The sequence below is a fragment of the Desmodus rotundus genome, chromosome 12, assembly GCF_022682495.2.
Source record: "Desmodus rotundus isolate HL8 chromosome 12, HLdesRot8A.1, whole genome shotgun sequence".
NCBI lineage: Eukaryota > Metazoa > Chordata > Mammalia > Chiroptera > Phyllostomidae > Desmodus > Desmodus rotundus.
The window spans coordinates 53,088,212-53,103,376 of record NC_071398.1 but is presented as its reverse complement, the minus strand read 5'-3'; the positions used below and the strand labels follow the sequence as shown (position 1 = coordinate 53,103,376).

The 15,165-nt window shown below is 47.3% G+C and overlaps 6 protein-coding genes across 6 annotated transcripts; 3 read left to right on the top strand and 3 right to left on the bottom strand.

Annotated features, from left to right (window-relative positions):
* The first annotated feature begins 57 nt into the window (after nucleotides 1-57).
* On the top strand, nucleotides 58-527 carry LOC112313649 (histone H2B type 1-C/E/F/G/I). Its single transcript, XM_024570250.4, has one exon. The coding sequence runs from the start codon at nucleotides 78-80 to the stop codon at nucleotides 456-458; it is 381 nt and encodes a 126-aa protein (XP_024426018.1). The 5' UTR covers nucleotides 58-77; the 3' UTR covers nucleotides 459-527.
* A 2,707-nt stretch (nucleotides 528-3,234) lies between these two features.
* On the bottom strand, nucleotides 3,235-3,676 carry LOC112313663 (histone H4). The gene has a single exon (XM_024570262.4). It carries the CDS (start codon nucleotides 3,644-3,646, stop codon nucleotides 3,335-3,337), a length of 312 nt encoding a protein of 103 aa, XP_024426030.1. The 5' UTR covers nucleotides 3,647-3,676; the 3' UTR covers nucleotides 3,235-3,334.
* A 6,017-nt stretch (nucleotides 3,677-9,693) lies between these two features.
* LOC112313625 (histone H1.4-like) lies at nucleotides 9,694-10,459 on the top strand. Its single transcript, XM_024570226.3, has one exon. The coding sequence runs from the start codon at nucleotides 9,736-9,738 to the stop codon at nucleotides 10,369-10,371; it is 636 nt and encodes a 211-aa protein (XP_024425994.2). The 5' UTR covers nucleotides 9,694-9,735; the 3' UTR covers nucleotides 10,372-10,459.
* A 650-nt stretch (nucleotides 10,460-11,109) lies between these two features.
* On the bottom strand, nucleotides 11,110-11,934 carry LOC112313635 (histone H3.1). Its single transcript, XM_024570236.4, has one exon. The coding sequence runs from the start codon at nucleotides 11,886-11,888 to the stop codon at nucleotides 11,478-11,480; it is 411 nt and encodes a 136-aa protein (XP_024426004.1). The 5' UTR covers nucleotides 11,889-11,934; the 3' UTR covers nucleotides 11,110-11,477.
* Nucleotides 11,935-12,797: 863 nt separating this feature from the next.
* Nucleotides 12,798-13,403, bottom strand: LOC112313637 (histone H2A type 1). Its single transcript, XM_024570237.3, has one exon. It carries the CDS (start codon nucleotides 13,389-13,391, stop codon nucleotides 12,999-13,001), a length of 393 nt encoding a protein of 130 aa, XP_024426005.1. The 5' UTR covers nucleotides 13,392-13,403; the 3' UTR covers nucleotides 12,798-12,998.
* Nucleotides 13,404-13,698: 295 nt separating this feature from the next.
* LOC112313646 (histone H2B type 1-C/E/F/G/I) lies at nucleotides 13,699-14,151 on the top strand. The gene has a single exon (XM_024570247.3). The coding sequence runs from the start codon at nucleotides 13,715-13,717 to the stop codon at nucleotides 14,093-14,095; it is 381 nt and encodes a 126-aa protein (XP_024426015.1). The 5' UTR covers nucleotides 13,699-13,714; the 3' UTR covers nucleotides 14,096-14,151.
* Nucleotides 14,152-15,165: the final 1,014 nt, after the last annotated feature.

Below are 15,165 nucleotides of genomic sequence, written 5' to 3'. Positions count from 1 at the left end.
TCAGGTTCTATATAAAAAAGGACACGTCGTGCTCTGCCGTTACTTTTTCCCCTAGCAGGTTTGGTTCTTTCGGTACAATGCCCGAGCCAGCCAAGTCCGCGCCCGCCCCGAAGAAGGGCTCCAAGAAGGCCGTGACCAAGGCGCAGAAGAAGGACGGCAAGAAGCGCAAGCGCAGCCGCAAGGAGAGCTACTCGGTGTACGTGTACAAGGTGCTCAAGCAGGTGCACCCGGACACGGGCATCTCGTCCAAGGCCATGGGCATCATGAACTCCTTCGTCAACGACATCTTCGAGCGTATCGCGGGCGAGGCGTCGCGCCTGGCGCATTACAACAAGCGCTCGACCATCACGTCCCGGGAGATTCAGACGGCCGTGCGCCTGCTGCTGCCCGGGGAGCTGGCCAAGCACGCCGTGTCCGAGGGCACCAAGGCCGTCACCAAGTACACCAGCTCCAAGTAGACTCGCGGGGAAGCCGCTTTGACTCCCAACCCCAAAGGCTCTTTTCAGAGCCACTCATGTTTTCAAATAAAGAGCTGCGCACTGGCATGGCCACCACGACTTCCGAAAGTCCTGATGTAGGTGTGGGGCGGCCTGTAGGTGTCGCTGCAGCCCACCGCCCCCTTTTGTTTAGTGGTCTAATTACTTTCTCGCTCCCCGCCCTCTGGCTGAGGCCTTTTAGTGTCCTGGCTAAGCGTTTTATCTTGGGTTTAAACCTGTTAGGCAGCTTCAGCTCCAGGGAGGGAACAATAGTTACTGCAACTTTGTTGTTTTTTGTTTTTTAGTGGCAAAGCATACAATCCACACTCGCCTAACTCGTTTTACAAACTAGGCCTCCAAAAAAACCCTGTATTCAGTTTCTTCACTAGATTGTTTGACTGTGCAGCCTCCAATCCGTCCTTCACTCTCCCGGTCACTGGAGTTTCCTTCCGAGCCCATCCCCCCATCCTGTCTCCAGGTTTCCTCTGCTCAGCTCAGGACCTTGAGAACCTTGGCCAGGAAGAGAGAGGGACCCGGGGGTCGGACAGGACGTGCAGGGGAAGAAGGATGGGGGAGTGGGATATGCTGTTCGACGTCTGTGTGCCGGACACAGGTCTGGAGGCCTACAATTTGTGATCGCATAATGCCAAAGAGGCTAGACCCAAAGATATAAGCCTCAGGAATTCCCTCCTCTCATCTGGGAACTGAGGCAGAGGCTTCCTTCCGGAAGAGAAGATAGGGGACAAAGGTTTGGTTAGCGGCACCGCACCCATAATTGTTGTAACACCCAATGCACCAAGAAGCCCCCATTCCTAGACAGTCTACCCAGCCAGTCTATCCAGCCTCCTTCTATTATCTCAAAAAGGGAAAATAAGCACAAATACCCAAGTATTTTTTTTTCAGGTTACCAAATCATAAATGCCTTTAACTTTTCTGGTCACCTTGAATCTATTTGAGCTTAATTAGTACTGAAAGTCCTCTGTCATAGGGAATCTAGTTTCTATTCCAGGCACTGCATTATCCTTGTGCAGAGCCTTTCAATACCTCACCCCCGCCCACCCCCGCCCCCGCCCCAGGCCCCATCCCATGCAGAAGCAGAAATTGTAGTCAGGTCTCAGGCCCAGGTCCGGCCCACACCAAAGCCAGCCTCAGAGGATTCTTGTCCTCCTTTTTGTTTTTCTGTCATCGTTTTTGTTTGGCTTTTGTTTCTGTTTTCTCACTGTTTGGGGGGAAATGTGAACCTCTCCAGCCTTCAGTCCTTTGCAGTTTTTCTCTGCCTGAAATGCCCCTGGTTCCACATCCAACCCCCTCTCTCCACCCCTACACACAGTTTAGTCATCAGCTCCCACTGCTACTCATTCATCAAATTCTTGGCAAAGCTGTCCTCCACCGTTTAAGGCCCTCCCTGTCTCCCAGCGCTGGCTGAGCACCCCACCCCACACTCTGGTTACTAAGGAGCAGGGGGCCATGAGGACTGGTGGGATTGAGTCAGGAGCCGATCCCTGAGGCTGCAGTGGAACTCTGCCTTCCCTGGAGCACAGGGTGGGGAGGGAGGCCAGAGATGAGTGAGACTGGGGCTGTATCAGAGGAAGAGGAGGGCAAATGACCGTTGGGGAGATGCCTGCAACTGCCCAATACGAGAGCATTCTGGGCAGCCAGACAGCTTCCACGAGGCTCACTCACATTTAAGTGACAAGCACTGAATTACGTACCGAGGATCTAGAGCAGTGGTCCCCAAACCGGACTGCATCAGGACCACTGGATGGGGGGGTTGTTTAATGCACAGACAGCTGGTCCCACACCCCAGACTTCCTTTCATTGGCTCTCGGGAGACCTGGGAACTTGGCTTTCTCCAAGTTCTCAGAACATGTTAAGTGCTGCCTATCTGATACTATGCCGTGAGCACATCTGATACACGGTGAAAAAGGTAGCCAATGCTGCTGAAGGTACATGAGCCCCGTGAAATGGCTATGTCTGCATGTGTAGTTTTCAATGGATTCTCATGAAATTTTGATCCACATATTGTCAAGAACTAGTCTTCTAAAGAGAGACATTACTTTAAAACTGTAAAACTTCCGGAGTCCAACTGCCCAAGACATACATGCAGTCCCCCCCACCCCTCCATCCGTAACATGTAATGAGCCCTGGGGTTCTGTCCAGCATGAAACACAGTGGGCGTACCAAGGAAAAAGCTCATTTGGTATCAGATTTCCTTAAAAGAAACTTTAGGCCAGTCAACAGTCCATACTGCTAGAGAAAACCGCGTTTGGTAATGTGAAGTTGCTATTACAAAGACTCAACAACAATGTAGCTGTTATTCTTGTCCACTGGAACAGATCCCAGATTCGCCCAGCTCTGTGAGCAGATGCGCCCCTCCTGCTCACTCATGAACTCTTGCTCCATACAAGGATTGTTCTATCACCTCTGAGTCCTGCTGGCCTCGGCCAGGTCGAAACCCAACACCTTCCTAATTTGGAAAAAGTTTTCAATCCCAAATCTTAGAGTGACTTCTACCCACATTTATGTAATACTTACATACTCACACCCCTGCTCTTAGAATGAAGAAATGTTTTACTGGAATAAATGTGAAACCTACACTCCTGTACTCCTAAGACCTCACTGTGCTGTTAGTACACAGTAAATACAAACTGACTTGCTGCTGTTTATTTGAGACAACTTTAGTTAGTAGAACCACAAAAAATCCCAAGTCAACTTACAAAACACCAACAACAGTACCAAACTCCGCGACTACAAAATAGCTTAAGTATCACGAAGTGACAGCTCTTTTTAATGAATGGATAGGCGGCCCTAAAAAGGGCCTTTGGTTTTTTTGCTTTCCAAGCGAGCTGGTAGATGACTCAGCCGCCGAAGCCGTAGAGGGTGCGGCCCTGGCGCTTGAGCGCGTAGACCACATCCATGGCCGTGACCGTCTTGCGCTTGGCGTGCTCCGTGTAGGTGACGGCGTCCCGGATCACGTTCTCCAGGAAGACCTTGAGCACCCCGCGGGTCTCCTCGTAGATGAGCCCGGAGATGCGCTTGACGCCGCCGCGGCGGGCCAGGCGCCGGATGGCGGGCTTGGTGATGCCCTGGATGTTATCGCGCAGCACCTTACGGTGGCGTTTAGCGCCGCCTTTGCCGAGACCCTTCCCGCCTTTACCACGGCCAGACATTGTGAAGACAAATTCTAAGCCTCCACCGCAGTGCTGTAGCGTACCCAGCTCAGCACTTTTATAGGGACATAGCGGACCTGATTGGAAACCGCAAAAACAGGGGCGGTGACCAACTCAGTTCCAGCTCTTCGTTCATTTGTCCGTGCTCGGAGCTGCGGGGACCCGGAAGCAACACTGAATCGTGTAGTTGACATTTGATAAATGCTCCTGTACGTGGACATATATGTGTTTGCATACAATACTTGGAGCCATGGAGTGCGATATTTCATACACATTCCACAAAGAACCTTAACACTTGTCCTTTAGATTTTCCAAAATATGAAGTAATGATTTAATAATGCCTGTTGTTCCTTATGAGACACTTAAAAGAGCTAACGTATCCAAATTGTTTAACATGTGTAAATAAACAGCCAGTCAACATTAATTATTCCTCTCTTCAGTATTCGCCCCTCTAAAACGATGAAACTTAACAGTATCCTAATTTGCTAAACTTTCTGTGCTGCTGTGAAAAAAAAGGTAATTTTCTTCCAAGCTCTTCAAGCTGGTCTGATAAATTAAAAGCGACAGATTAGCGGAAGAAAATCAAATTTTAATACATGCATATGGGGAATTTGTGTAAGAACGAGAATTGCAAAGACAGGCAAAATGAGACATATGTGTCATTTTGGATAAAGGACAAAGGTGGAGGGGTCTGGGATTTCAAAGGGGAGATAGGCAACCTACAGGTAGAGAAAGGGGGGGGGGGGGAATCTTGCTAGAGAACTCAGAAACAAGGTGCAGAGGAGAATCTGTTGAGCGGATTTTGGCGCGGATCCGTTCTGTCTGCCACCCTCTGCTCACCAGTGCTGAAGTGAATGTGGTGAGACAATCATGATAATGCTTCCTTCCTGAAGCAGGTTTTCGCTTTTAATGAGATTTGAAATCTCATTAAAAGTAAAAAGAAACTCTTCCTGACTTTGTTGGGCTTCAGTGATTTCAGTGCCCAAATTATCTGTGTGCCAAGGTGGCATACTTCAGGGAAGCTCCTTCCTGAACCCTACACTTCTTCTGAGACAACTCAAGATAATAAATACTCAAATAATTAATTCATCATTCATTCTCTCGGAGAGGTCCAGGTGACATTGGGTAGCCTTGGCTGTTCCTCCATGGTCTGTGTTTAGTGGGCTAGGGAGCAAACCAAGGCAGAGAGGGGGAAGGAGACGTGTCTCGCTCATTTGTTCAGCAGTCCGGAGCCTGGTCAGATAAGATTGCCAGGCGTTCTGAACATCACAAGAAAAATTATGTCGGTGCAGGAGGAGGGGAGCCATTGAAACTCTGTGTGTATCATTTCCACTATCTGGGAAAGAAAGGCTTTGAAACTGTGTATTAATCCCAAGGTCTAGAGAGAGGAGTAGGGGGGCAGACCTAGAAGCTAGCTGCAAGCATACAACCCCAGAAATCCCAGTAGCGGGGGCACTCAGATTGGCTGGGTGCCGACTTGCAGCTCAGGTGCTTTTCATACATACACTTGCTTTCTCACTTCCATATGCATGTTGTCTCTCACCGGAATCCTTCTCTCAGAAGCCAGACAAAAACTGAGGAGCGGGAGTCCCCTCACTTGGGCCTCCCTGGTAACAGTCTGTAAGGAGGGCCAAGCTCATCGGAGCATGGTCCCCTCCAAGAGTTGAGGGTGTATGGACACAAATTCCAGAGTGGAGTTCGTCAGCTGTGATACACAGACGGCGTGCAGAGCATCTGGCAACTTGCGTATAGAGAACAAAAACTTCATCTTTACTCTTCTTACCCCCCAACTGAATGTTCACATTTCCTGTTTACGAATGCAGGCAGCACGCAGTGTGATTGGCTGGGTCTGCACTATATTCATATCACAATGCACTTCGGCCGTCAGTATCTCAAAATATCATTTAAATGTATTTCTCCACATAAACTATGGTAATTCTTGGTCATGTGCGTAATCTTGTGGTTTAAAGTATTGATAAAAAGCGCATATGTTAACACTTCACCAATTTGGGGTTTTGATGAGTTTAATGACACTATTTTAACATAAAGGCTTTTCTTTGTGATCCTATGCCTATATTCTTAAATGTTTGCAAGTGTTACTCTGGGAATGGGCCCATACGCTTCCTCAGTTGTATGGAAAAGTCAACGACGCAAAAATGGTTGAGAATCCCTCTTCTGTCGGGCCCTGAAAGCCTTGAGAGGCTCTGGATGTGGAGGACAGGCAGAGAGCAGCACTGCCAACGCCCATCACGTTAGAACGAAACTCTTGATAGTGTTATACCCTGATGGAGGTGTGAGAAAAATGGCGATGATTTTTCTCCACTTATAAACAGTAAAGAGGTCATTTCTTCTCTCTATTTTCTTAGTTTTCTCGGAGAAAGAGTGAGTCAGAGTTTTCACTTTTCCCTTAGAAATTGAGAGAAATTTTTTACAGATTTAGCCCCGTCTTCAGTTTTCATAGTGTAGAGGTCCTTCGTGGATGGTGGGACAAATAATTGGTAGATATGTGGCCTCTGGACTTAGCTGGGTAGTCGCTCAGAAGATACGCATACAGGAGATTGTTCCAAAGTGTAGCGCATCTCTAAAAGTGATCACGCTTTTCTCTCTTCTGCTTTATAAGACATGTGAGATTCTTTCCTAACTGTGGTCACTTGTGTGCTAACTTACATGTATGTAAATCTGTTAATGTTTACTCAGAAATAATTATGGTTTTTTTCTAAACTATATTGATACAGAAAGGTCATTCTGTTGACAGAATTGTTTTCTTTCCCCAATATCTGAAGGGAGAAAAAGTCCACTACGCTTTTCAGTCCTTTATCACATCTGATAGGAACATGGTTGCAAACACTGAATTCCTCTGCCTATGTTAGTGCGGAGACTGAGCTCTCTAAGGAGAGGCATTTTGGGCCACTCAGAGCTCAAGGGCAGAAACTCACAACAGGTGATTTACTTCATGATTGTTCTGCATCTTCAATGGACTCTAAGGCCCCAGCCAGTCGGGTAGGGGTCTCATACAATGTAAAATGAATAACAAGTGTTCAGCTCTATTGTGTCAACAGTGCTGTGCAGAGCATGGTGGCACAGAAGGCAAGCATGTAAGCGGGAGCTACAATAGCAGACTGAAGCCCTGGAAGGGGATTCAGGACCGCCTAGAATCCGAGTTCCACAAAGACTCCCTGCATGTTATTTGTGCACGTTCCTATTTATAAAGGACTGCGGGCCATATCTGTGAGATCAAACATAGTCCTGGTTGTTTAGTCCACTAGGAAGATTTTGAGGTGGACAAGTATGCAGATAACATGAAGAAATCAATATAGCAGCTCAAAAGAGGGAGCAATGTCATCCAGTTTAAGGGATTGGGAATGGCATATATAAACATTTCAAAGTATGTCATTAGATTAGTTTCTCATATACCTTGGCTTTAAAATAGGGTGAGGAGTGGGAAACAAAAACAAAAAAAAAATCCTGAAAAAGTTGGTGTAAAAGGTTACATGAACAGACCAACATCATGTAGCTTTTGAAGTACAAAACCAGACTCAAATACATATCGCGGGTTTGAAATTCTCATGCTTGTTCTACTAAACCATGCCGCCAAAATGATGACCTAACACCATGTAAAAGAAGTTGAATGCCATACCGAAGTGCTTCTCCTTAAATTAGAAAGCCAAAGGAAGATGGGCCATATACATTTGAAGCTCACTTGAGGAATATTCATTGACAGCAACACAGGATGAAATTACAGAGAGAATGAGAGAATGAAGCTCGTGAAGGGAGAATAGCTGGTCCACACAAGAAAGAGAGGGGCTAGAATTACAACCATGATGGGCAAAATAAAAGAAGAGTGATAATTTTAGGAAGAGCGCACGAAACTTGGAGACAGCCTGGATTTGGTGACAAACAAAATGGAAGAATTGAAACGTTTTTGTCTTAGGTAATAAAAGCATGGTGTTGTTGCCCAAAGATCACATAAAGATATCGACCGGAAGGTTATTTTTTGATTGGAAACTACTTCGGTGAGGTTGCTCGTGTTGAGAGTCCTGGAGATGTGGAGGTAGATCTTCAGCGAGCACTCAGAAATGCAAGGTTGACATTTAGGCAAGAAAACAGACCTCAAGAGAGACACTTGGGGATTATCTACATAAGTGTAGCTCATGAGCTCACACAGGTCAGTGGCAAAGTACCTTGGAGATGTCCTTCATTTAGATGGCTGAGAGACAGCTATTACTTTGGTGGTGCTGCGGAAAACTATGATGTCAAACCATTTTTAAAAGAATAGAGTATGTGAGCTCTGTGGCAAGTAATACACACTACATGTAAAAATGATTTGTATTGAGCTTATTTCTCTTCCCCCCTCATGCATTTGAGTCACAGTTTTAATTTCTATTAACTCATTAATTTTTTCATGTCTGAATTGGATGTTATGCATGAATAAATCAGTCATTTGTTGACTTTAATAGTATCAAGGAGAATGCCTGAGTTTTGTTTTGTTTTTGTTTTTGTTTTGCTTTGCTGTCAGATTCCAGCATTTTCTTTCATAGTTCTAGTGAAACAGAGATTTGTGCATGCTTCATGATGCCCATAATATGTTGAAGACAAACAAGTAGTTTGAGGAGTGAAAAAAAAAGTCAAATCACTCAGTTGTTACCAACCTCACGGAGTTCACTGCCGCTTGGTATGTTCTACTCAAGAATGAGACGAGGTTGTTGGCAGGTAGTTTTATTTATATGCAGCAAGCAAGGCAAGGAGACAGGTGATTCATATCCAAGGCTTAGTCTCCCTGAAGAGAGCCTTAGTCATTGCTTATACACAACAACAATTAACTAGTTAATTGCATCTTGATTTCTGTTCTTGCAGTTCATTTAACAGATTTGATTCTGGTCAAGCTCATTCAGTTACATCGGTACCTACAAAATACTGCATTTTTCAGCGTTTAGCAAAAATAGCATTTAGTAAGGATGGACCAGACCTTATCATACCAACTCTGCCATCGACCTATTTTTTACTCACCGTAAAGCATAAGTTGTAATGTGTTTCCTGTAAAGCTATATCCTTCCTCATATAAGAATTTTAGTCATAAATATAACACACGCTTGTTTTTAAATTTCCTTGTCATAATGAGATTTCATGTGTGTGTGAGCTACGTACCTTCCTTAACGGTGTTATCCTGTGAATACTTTGCCAAAATTTAGGCTCCCCAAGCATGACAAACTTCTATACCCCAAAGCTGGTGAACATTTCAATAACTGACCTCCCCTAAGAAAACAAGAACTTTTTAACCCATAAAAGGATCCAACTTTCTTTCATGCCCCTCCCTGACTCTCCTCTCCTTCAGCTGCTGCCACAATCACGAGTACCACAAAAGGACAATCATTGAATATTACATTTTCCATTATCCTAACTAAATTTTGACTGCTGGAAGCCAAAAACTACCTAGCCCTCCAAATAGTCAGAAAAATCTATGATAAAGCTTTTTTTCAGACAAAATAAAGGCTTTTCTCATTGGGAATTGTGGTTATTACAAGCACCCTTTATTATGGTTCTTGCAGAGAAATCCTCTAAGAGCCTGTGTTATTTATCCTCATATGAAAGGCATTTTCTGGGTAAATCTCAATGAGAATAAAGCAGTTGTTGAAATGTATGAGAAGCAGAGAAGGTATAGGACATTATTAGAGAGCAAGATATTGAAGACACGGAGAAAAAAATATATAATTTAAACAAAAATCAACAAGCTGACGCTCTGACATGTGAATCTCTCATAGTGTCCGGGGGTTTCACAACTGCTGAGACTGAGGGGATACTAACCAGGAAGAAAAATTATGACGGTCTCAAAGCTTGAGCTGTCCCTGTGCATTGTAGAGTAGTCCTGGGGCAATTCCTCTGCAAGAAATTTTAATTTTGTAGCTTTCCTGAATTGGAACAAACACAATTTCGGGCCAGAGGGGAGACTGGAGAGCTGTCAGGGCGGAAGGGTGAGCTGTGAGCCAATCAGCGCATAGCGCCGCTGTGTGTTTATATAGACGCACTCCCCAACCTGGCCACTTAATTCGGAGAGTTTACTTTTTTACTACCAAGTAGCCGAAGCAACGACAATGTCTGAAACCGCCCCCGCCGCGCCACCTGCTCCTGCTGCGGAGAAGACACCCATGAAAAAGAAAGCTAGCAAATCTGCCGGTGCCACCAAGCGTCAGGCGTCCGGGCCGCCAGTGTCCGAGCTCATCACCAAAGCCGTGGCCGCCTCCAAGGAGCGCAGCGGCGTGTCGCTGGCCGCGCTCAAGAAGGCGCTGGCGGCCGCGGGCTACGACGTGGAGAAGAACAACAGCCGCATCAAGCTGGGCCTCAAGAGCCTGGTGAGCAAGGGCACCCTGGTGCAGACCAAGGGTACCGGCGCCTCGGGCTCCTTCAAGCTCAACAAGAAGGCGGCCTCCGGGGAGGCCAAGGCCAAGAAGGCGGGCGCGGCCAAGCCCAAGAAGGCTGCTGGGGCGGCCAAGAAGCCCAAGAAGACCGCGGGGTCAGCCACCCCCAAGAGCTCCAAGAAGACCCCGAAGAAGGCGAAGAAGCCGGCGGCGGCTGCAGGGGCCAAGAAAGTGACCAAGAGCCCGAAGAAGGTGAAAGCAGCCAAACCCAAGAAGGTGGCCAAAAGTCCAGCCAAGTCTAAAGCCTCGAAGCCCAAGGTGGCCAAGCCAAAGTCTGCCAAGCCCAAGAAGGCTGCCTCCCAAAAGAAGTGAGGATTGAGAATATCTGAGAATACAAAGGCTCTTTTCAGAGCCACCCAGATAATCTCATAAAGAGCTTGTGATGCCACATACACTGGGCGGGGGGTTGGGGGTGAAGGAGGATAGAGTGGTTTCTACTTTCTGGTTCTTGGAGGTCTCGGTGTAGTAACACAAGCAAGAGCACAAGTACTTTTACCAGGAAAAATGGTTGGTAGTGTACTTTTGTGTCCAAGTTTAGCACTTGCTCTTGCAGCTTTTCACTCAGCAATTTACCCTCCAGACAAGCCAGGTGATTACAAGTATCATACAGTAGACATTTTTTGTTGTTCAGTGGGACTCAGTGCTATGTACGAGAATTTGAGTAGAAAAGTAAAAACCAGCTTGCACTTAAGGAAATAAATATGTAAGAACTTCCCATTACATTGTAATTACAGGGTTGTTCCTGTATTGTTCTCCACAACTATCCCCAGTATTGATTCGTTTCCAGCGTTGCACCTTTAAAATTACATTTTTTAAAAGGTGCAGTAGTGCTGGCTACGTGACTACCAGCCAAATAAAGCTTTCAGTAGCCACATTGAAATAACATGGTAATAACATGGTAATGTTATTTTCACTTGCAAGTTTGCTAAGGGTAAAATCACTGCAATATGTTGGAGTCTTTTTGAATTGGATTTCTGGGTTCTGTGAGAATTTACTCCATTAAATCTGACACTTTGTTTAGGAATAACTGCAAAGGTATTTATTAGTCCGTGTTCACCAATCGCCCCAAGCTACGTCCCTTGATGAAGTGTGTGCCAAGTGGACTGAAGCACAAGGCCCTGTATTTGCAAGTCGTTTATTTCTGCCCTTGTAGGAAACTGTGGAGCTGTGGTCTCAAAGGTCAAAAATTTCCAGTGAGTTACAAATAATTCCGCTAAACTGTGCCACATAACCTGACTTGATTACTTCTTCCTGCAAAGGGTGCAGACATCAAGGACAAGACTACAACTATTTCCTGGGAACTCTTAAATGGTAGCAAGAACCAAATACTACCCCATTTCCCCTACAGCTCTGATTGAAATTTAGGGTGGCTCTGAAAAGAGCCTTTGGGTTAAAGGTCACTACTTGCTGAGGGCAATTTACGCCCGCTCCCCGCGGATGCGGCGCGCCAGCTGGATGTCCTTGGGCATGATGGTGACGCGCTTGGCGTGGATGGCGCACAGGTTGGTGTCCTCGAACAGGCCCACCAGGTACGCCTCGCACGCCTCCTGCAGCGCCATGACGGCCGAGCTCTGGAAGCGCAGGTCGGTCTTGAAGTCCTGCGCGATCTCGCGCACCAGGCGCTGGAAAGGCAGCTTGCGGATCAACAGCTCGGTGGACTTCTGGTAGCGGCGGATCTCGCGCAGGGCCACCGTGCCGGGCCGGTAGCGGTGCGGCTTCTTGACGCCGCCCGTGGCGGGCGCGCTCTTGCGGGCCGCCTTGGTGGCCAGCTGTTTGCGCGGGGCCTTCCCGCCCGTGGATTTGCGCGCAGTCTGCTTAGTACGAGCCATCTCAAACAACACACACCTCTGAAACAGGGGAAAAAATGAAGATACATACGCTCCACTGGTGCGTATATATAAGGCAAGTCCAGCTCTTATTGGAAGAGACATCTGTCTATCAAGCTCGCAGTGAAAGTATTGGAGGCGACGTCCACTTCTTGAATGCTGAAACTTCCGGTGATTTGAAAGGGGAAATTAACCTCTTCCTCTCACCCGCCCTTTCAGCAAGATACTCGCATCTAGCGTCTGTATACCGTTTCTTCAGAAATTTTGCCTTTTTTCCCCTCACAGGTTACTGCACTTACATGTCTTGTTTGCTTAATAAAAAATTTAAATTTGGCACCTGAAACTACATTCCTTTGATGATTTTGAAAAGGCGCGCGCCAGGTGGGTTTGGTCAAGTGATTCTTTTTACCCTCATTGAAGGTTGTTAGGAAGGCTGAATTCACTGCAATTTCTTGGTTTCCACGTTCTAACTTAGATTTTTATTTTTTCCTGGGTTCACACCTCTCTAAAGATCCTGTTTCAATATACTTTTTCTTTGCACTTGCTATTTTAACTACATCAACGTACTCTCATTCTCATATACAGCACTATGCCTTACACTTTCGAACCAGGTTTGTGTAAAGTTAAAAAATAGTCAAGTTTACAAATGATACAAAACGATCACTTCGTGCCCTCTTAAAGTCACACTGAAACACTGAAAAAACCCGCTAAAAGGACCTGACTCCGGGGCATGTCTTACTGCTTTCCTATTTGCAATCCCCTGGGGTCCAGCAGAGTTAGAGATAATGGGTACCATTAAGATGCAAAACCCCTCAAAGAAGGCTGAAGAATGGTATTATTGCTGCCGCTCATTGACTAAATTTACTATGAATATTAATCTTAAACCAGGCCTGTGGTTTTCATTTGGCCAACTTTCGTTTTTATTGCACCTTCCAAATGGATGGTTAACTTCGCGTTTATGGGGTATTTAAGTACCGACATCACTAGCAAAGCACACTAAAGACCGTTTTCAACTGGTTTCATAAAGAAAAAAGTGCAAGGCCTTTAAGTAAAAAAAGTTAGTGGCTCTGAAAAGAGCCTTTGGTTTCAACTTATTCGAGTTGCCGCAGGCTTTTATTTGCCCTTGGCCTTGTGGTGGCTCTCGGTCTTCTTGGGCAGCAGCACGGCCTGGATGTTGGGCAGCACGCCACCCTGCGCGATGGTCACCTTGCCCAGCAGCTTGTTGAGCTCCTCGTCGTTGCGGATGGCCAGCTGCAGGTGGCGCGGGATGATGCGCGTCTTCTTGTTGTCGCGCGCCGCGTTGCCCGCCAGCTCCAGGATCTCGGCCGTCAGGTACTCCAGCACGGCCGCCAGGTACACGGGCGCGCCGGCGCCCACGCGCTCGGCGTAGTTGCCCTTGCGGAGCAGGCGGTGCACTCTGCCGACTGGAAACTGGAGTCCAGCCCGAGAGGAGCGCGTCTTGGCCTTGGCGCGCGCTTTGCCGCCTTGCTTTCCGCGCCCAGACATTTTGTCTTTGGATGCGAACAGTAAGCAGATGGTAAAATGAAAACTGCCACGGTGAGAACTTTTATAATCATTTTTGGCAGCAAAAACTGAGACGTGTTATTGGTGAAAACAGTAGCTTCATTTTAACAAATGAAAATGCACATTCGTGATTCTTACGTTCTGATTGGACAGAACTAATTTTTTTGACGTTACTCTGAATAACCACCAATCAGACACAAAGCTTTAGTTTATCACCTTATTTGCATGTCAGGTTCTATATAAAAAAGGACACGTCGTGCTCTGCCGTTACTTTTTCCCCTAGCAGGTTTGGTTCTTTCGGTACAATGCCCGAGCCCGCCAAGTCCGCGCCCGCCCCGAAGAAGGGCTCCAAGAAGGCCGTGACCAAGGCGCAGAAGAAGGACGGCAAGAAGCGCAAGCGCAGCCGCAAGGAGAGCTACTCGGTGTACGTGTACAAGGTGCTCAAGCAGGTGCACCCGGACACGGGCATCTCGTCCAAGGCCATGGGCATCATGAACTCGTTCGTGAACGACATCTTCGAGCGCATCGCGGGCGAGGCGTCGCGCCTGGCGCATTACAACAAGCGCTCGACCATCACGTCGCGGGAGATCCAGACGGCCGTGCGCCTGCTGCTGCCCGGGGAGCTGGCCAAGCACGCCGTGTCCGAGGGCACCAAGGCCGTCACCAAGTACACCAGCTCCAAGTAGACTCGCGGGGAAGCCGCTTAACTCCCAACCCCAAAGGCTCTTTTCAGAGCCACTCACATTTTCATATAAGAGCTGCGCGCTGTCAGGCCATCAGTGAGCATTATTGCAAATAATTAGGACAACGTCACCGAGTTTCCAGGCAGTAGAGTCACTGTCTCCAATTTTGCCTGATCTGGGGGGCGGGGGTACCAGAAGAGTAAGCAAACACATATTACAATCCCTGGCTGTCTCTCCAATCCTTTGAGCTCATCTTCAGAGGTTTGCGAAGGGGCTGTGTGGTCTGGTTGCGGTGTTTCATGGGACTGATGATTCAGCCCTGAAATATTTGGTCTGTTTTTCTTTTTAGTGTCATTTCTTAGCGCCTTAAGGGGGTACAGCTCCTTTTGAAAATCCCGCTCTAGAAATGAAATGTCCTCTAGGTGTCGCTGCGGTCCTTCTCCCGCGTTTCTTTGTGTGGCCTCATTCTCTCCCGCCCCCCAACCCCCGCCCTTTTCCTGAGGCCATTAGAGTCCTGACTAAGCGTTTTATCCAAGCGTCTTCACGCGTAGCCCAAGGGCTCTTTCAACAAGAGTTGGTTGCACTACTCTTCCTCTCAGGACAGTGTGACACCTGAATTTGATGAGCTATCGTCCATTCGAGAAGGACAGCTATAGGGCGGCACACGTACTTAGCCAAGTAGGCCCTGTTTCTCTGCCTCAGGGACTCCCTGGACCTTTGCATTTTCTATGGAAAGCCGGCTGCAGATGTGCACACGGAACCTCCTTTGCAGTCACTCTTAGGCAAAGCTTGGCGGTCTGGAAGGGGAGAGTGACCACAGGGAGCTCTCGTTTCTGTATCAGCTCTGGTCTCACTTCCTTGGGGCAACGGTTGGCCCCAGTAGCCAGCTTTGGCCTTTCCCCCCAGTCTGGATTCTCCGCTTGCAGCATCAGCCCCTCTCCCGAGTTCTGAGCCTCCTCTCTACCAGAACTCCTCCTCAATGTCTAGATTTTAGTAACTACCATTTGTATGTGTGAGCTCTGAACCCTGCTTCCTTCAGCCGTCTGGAGAACATCAGCTCTATTTTGGCCTTT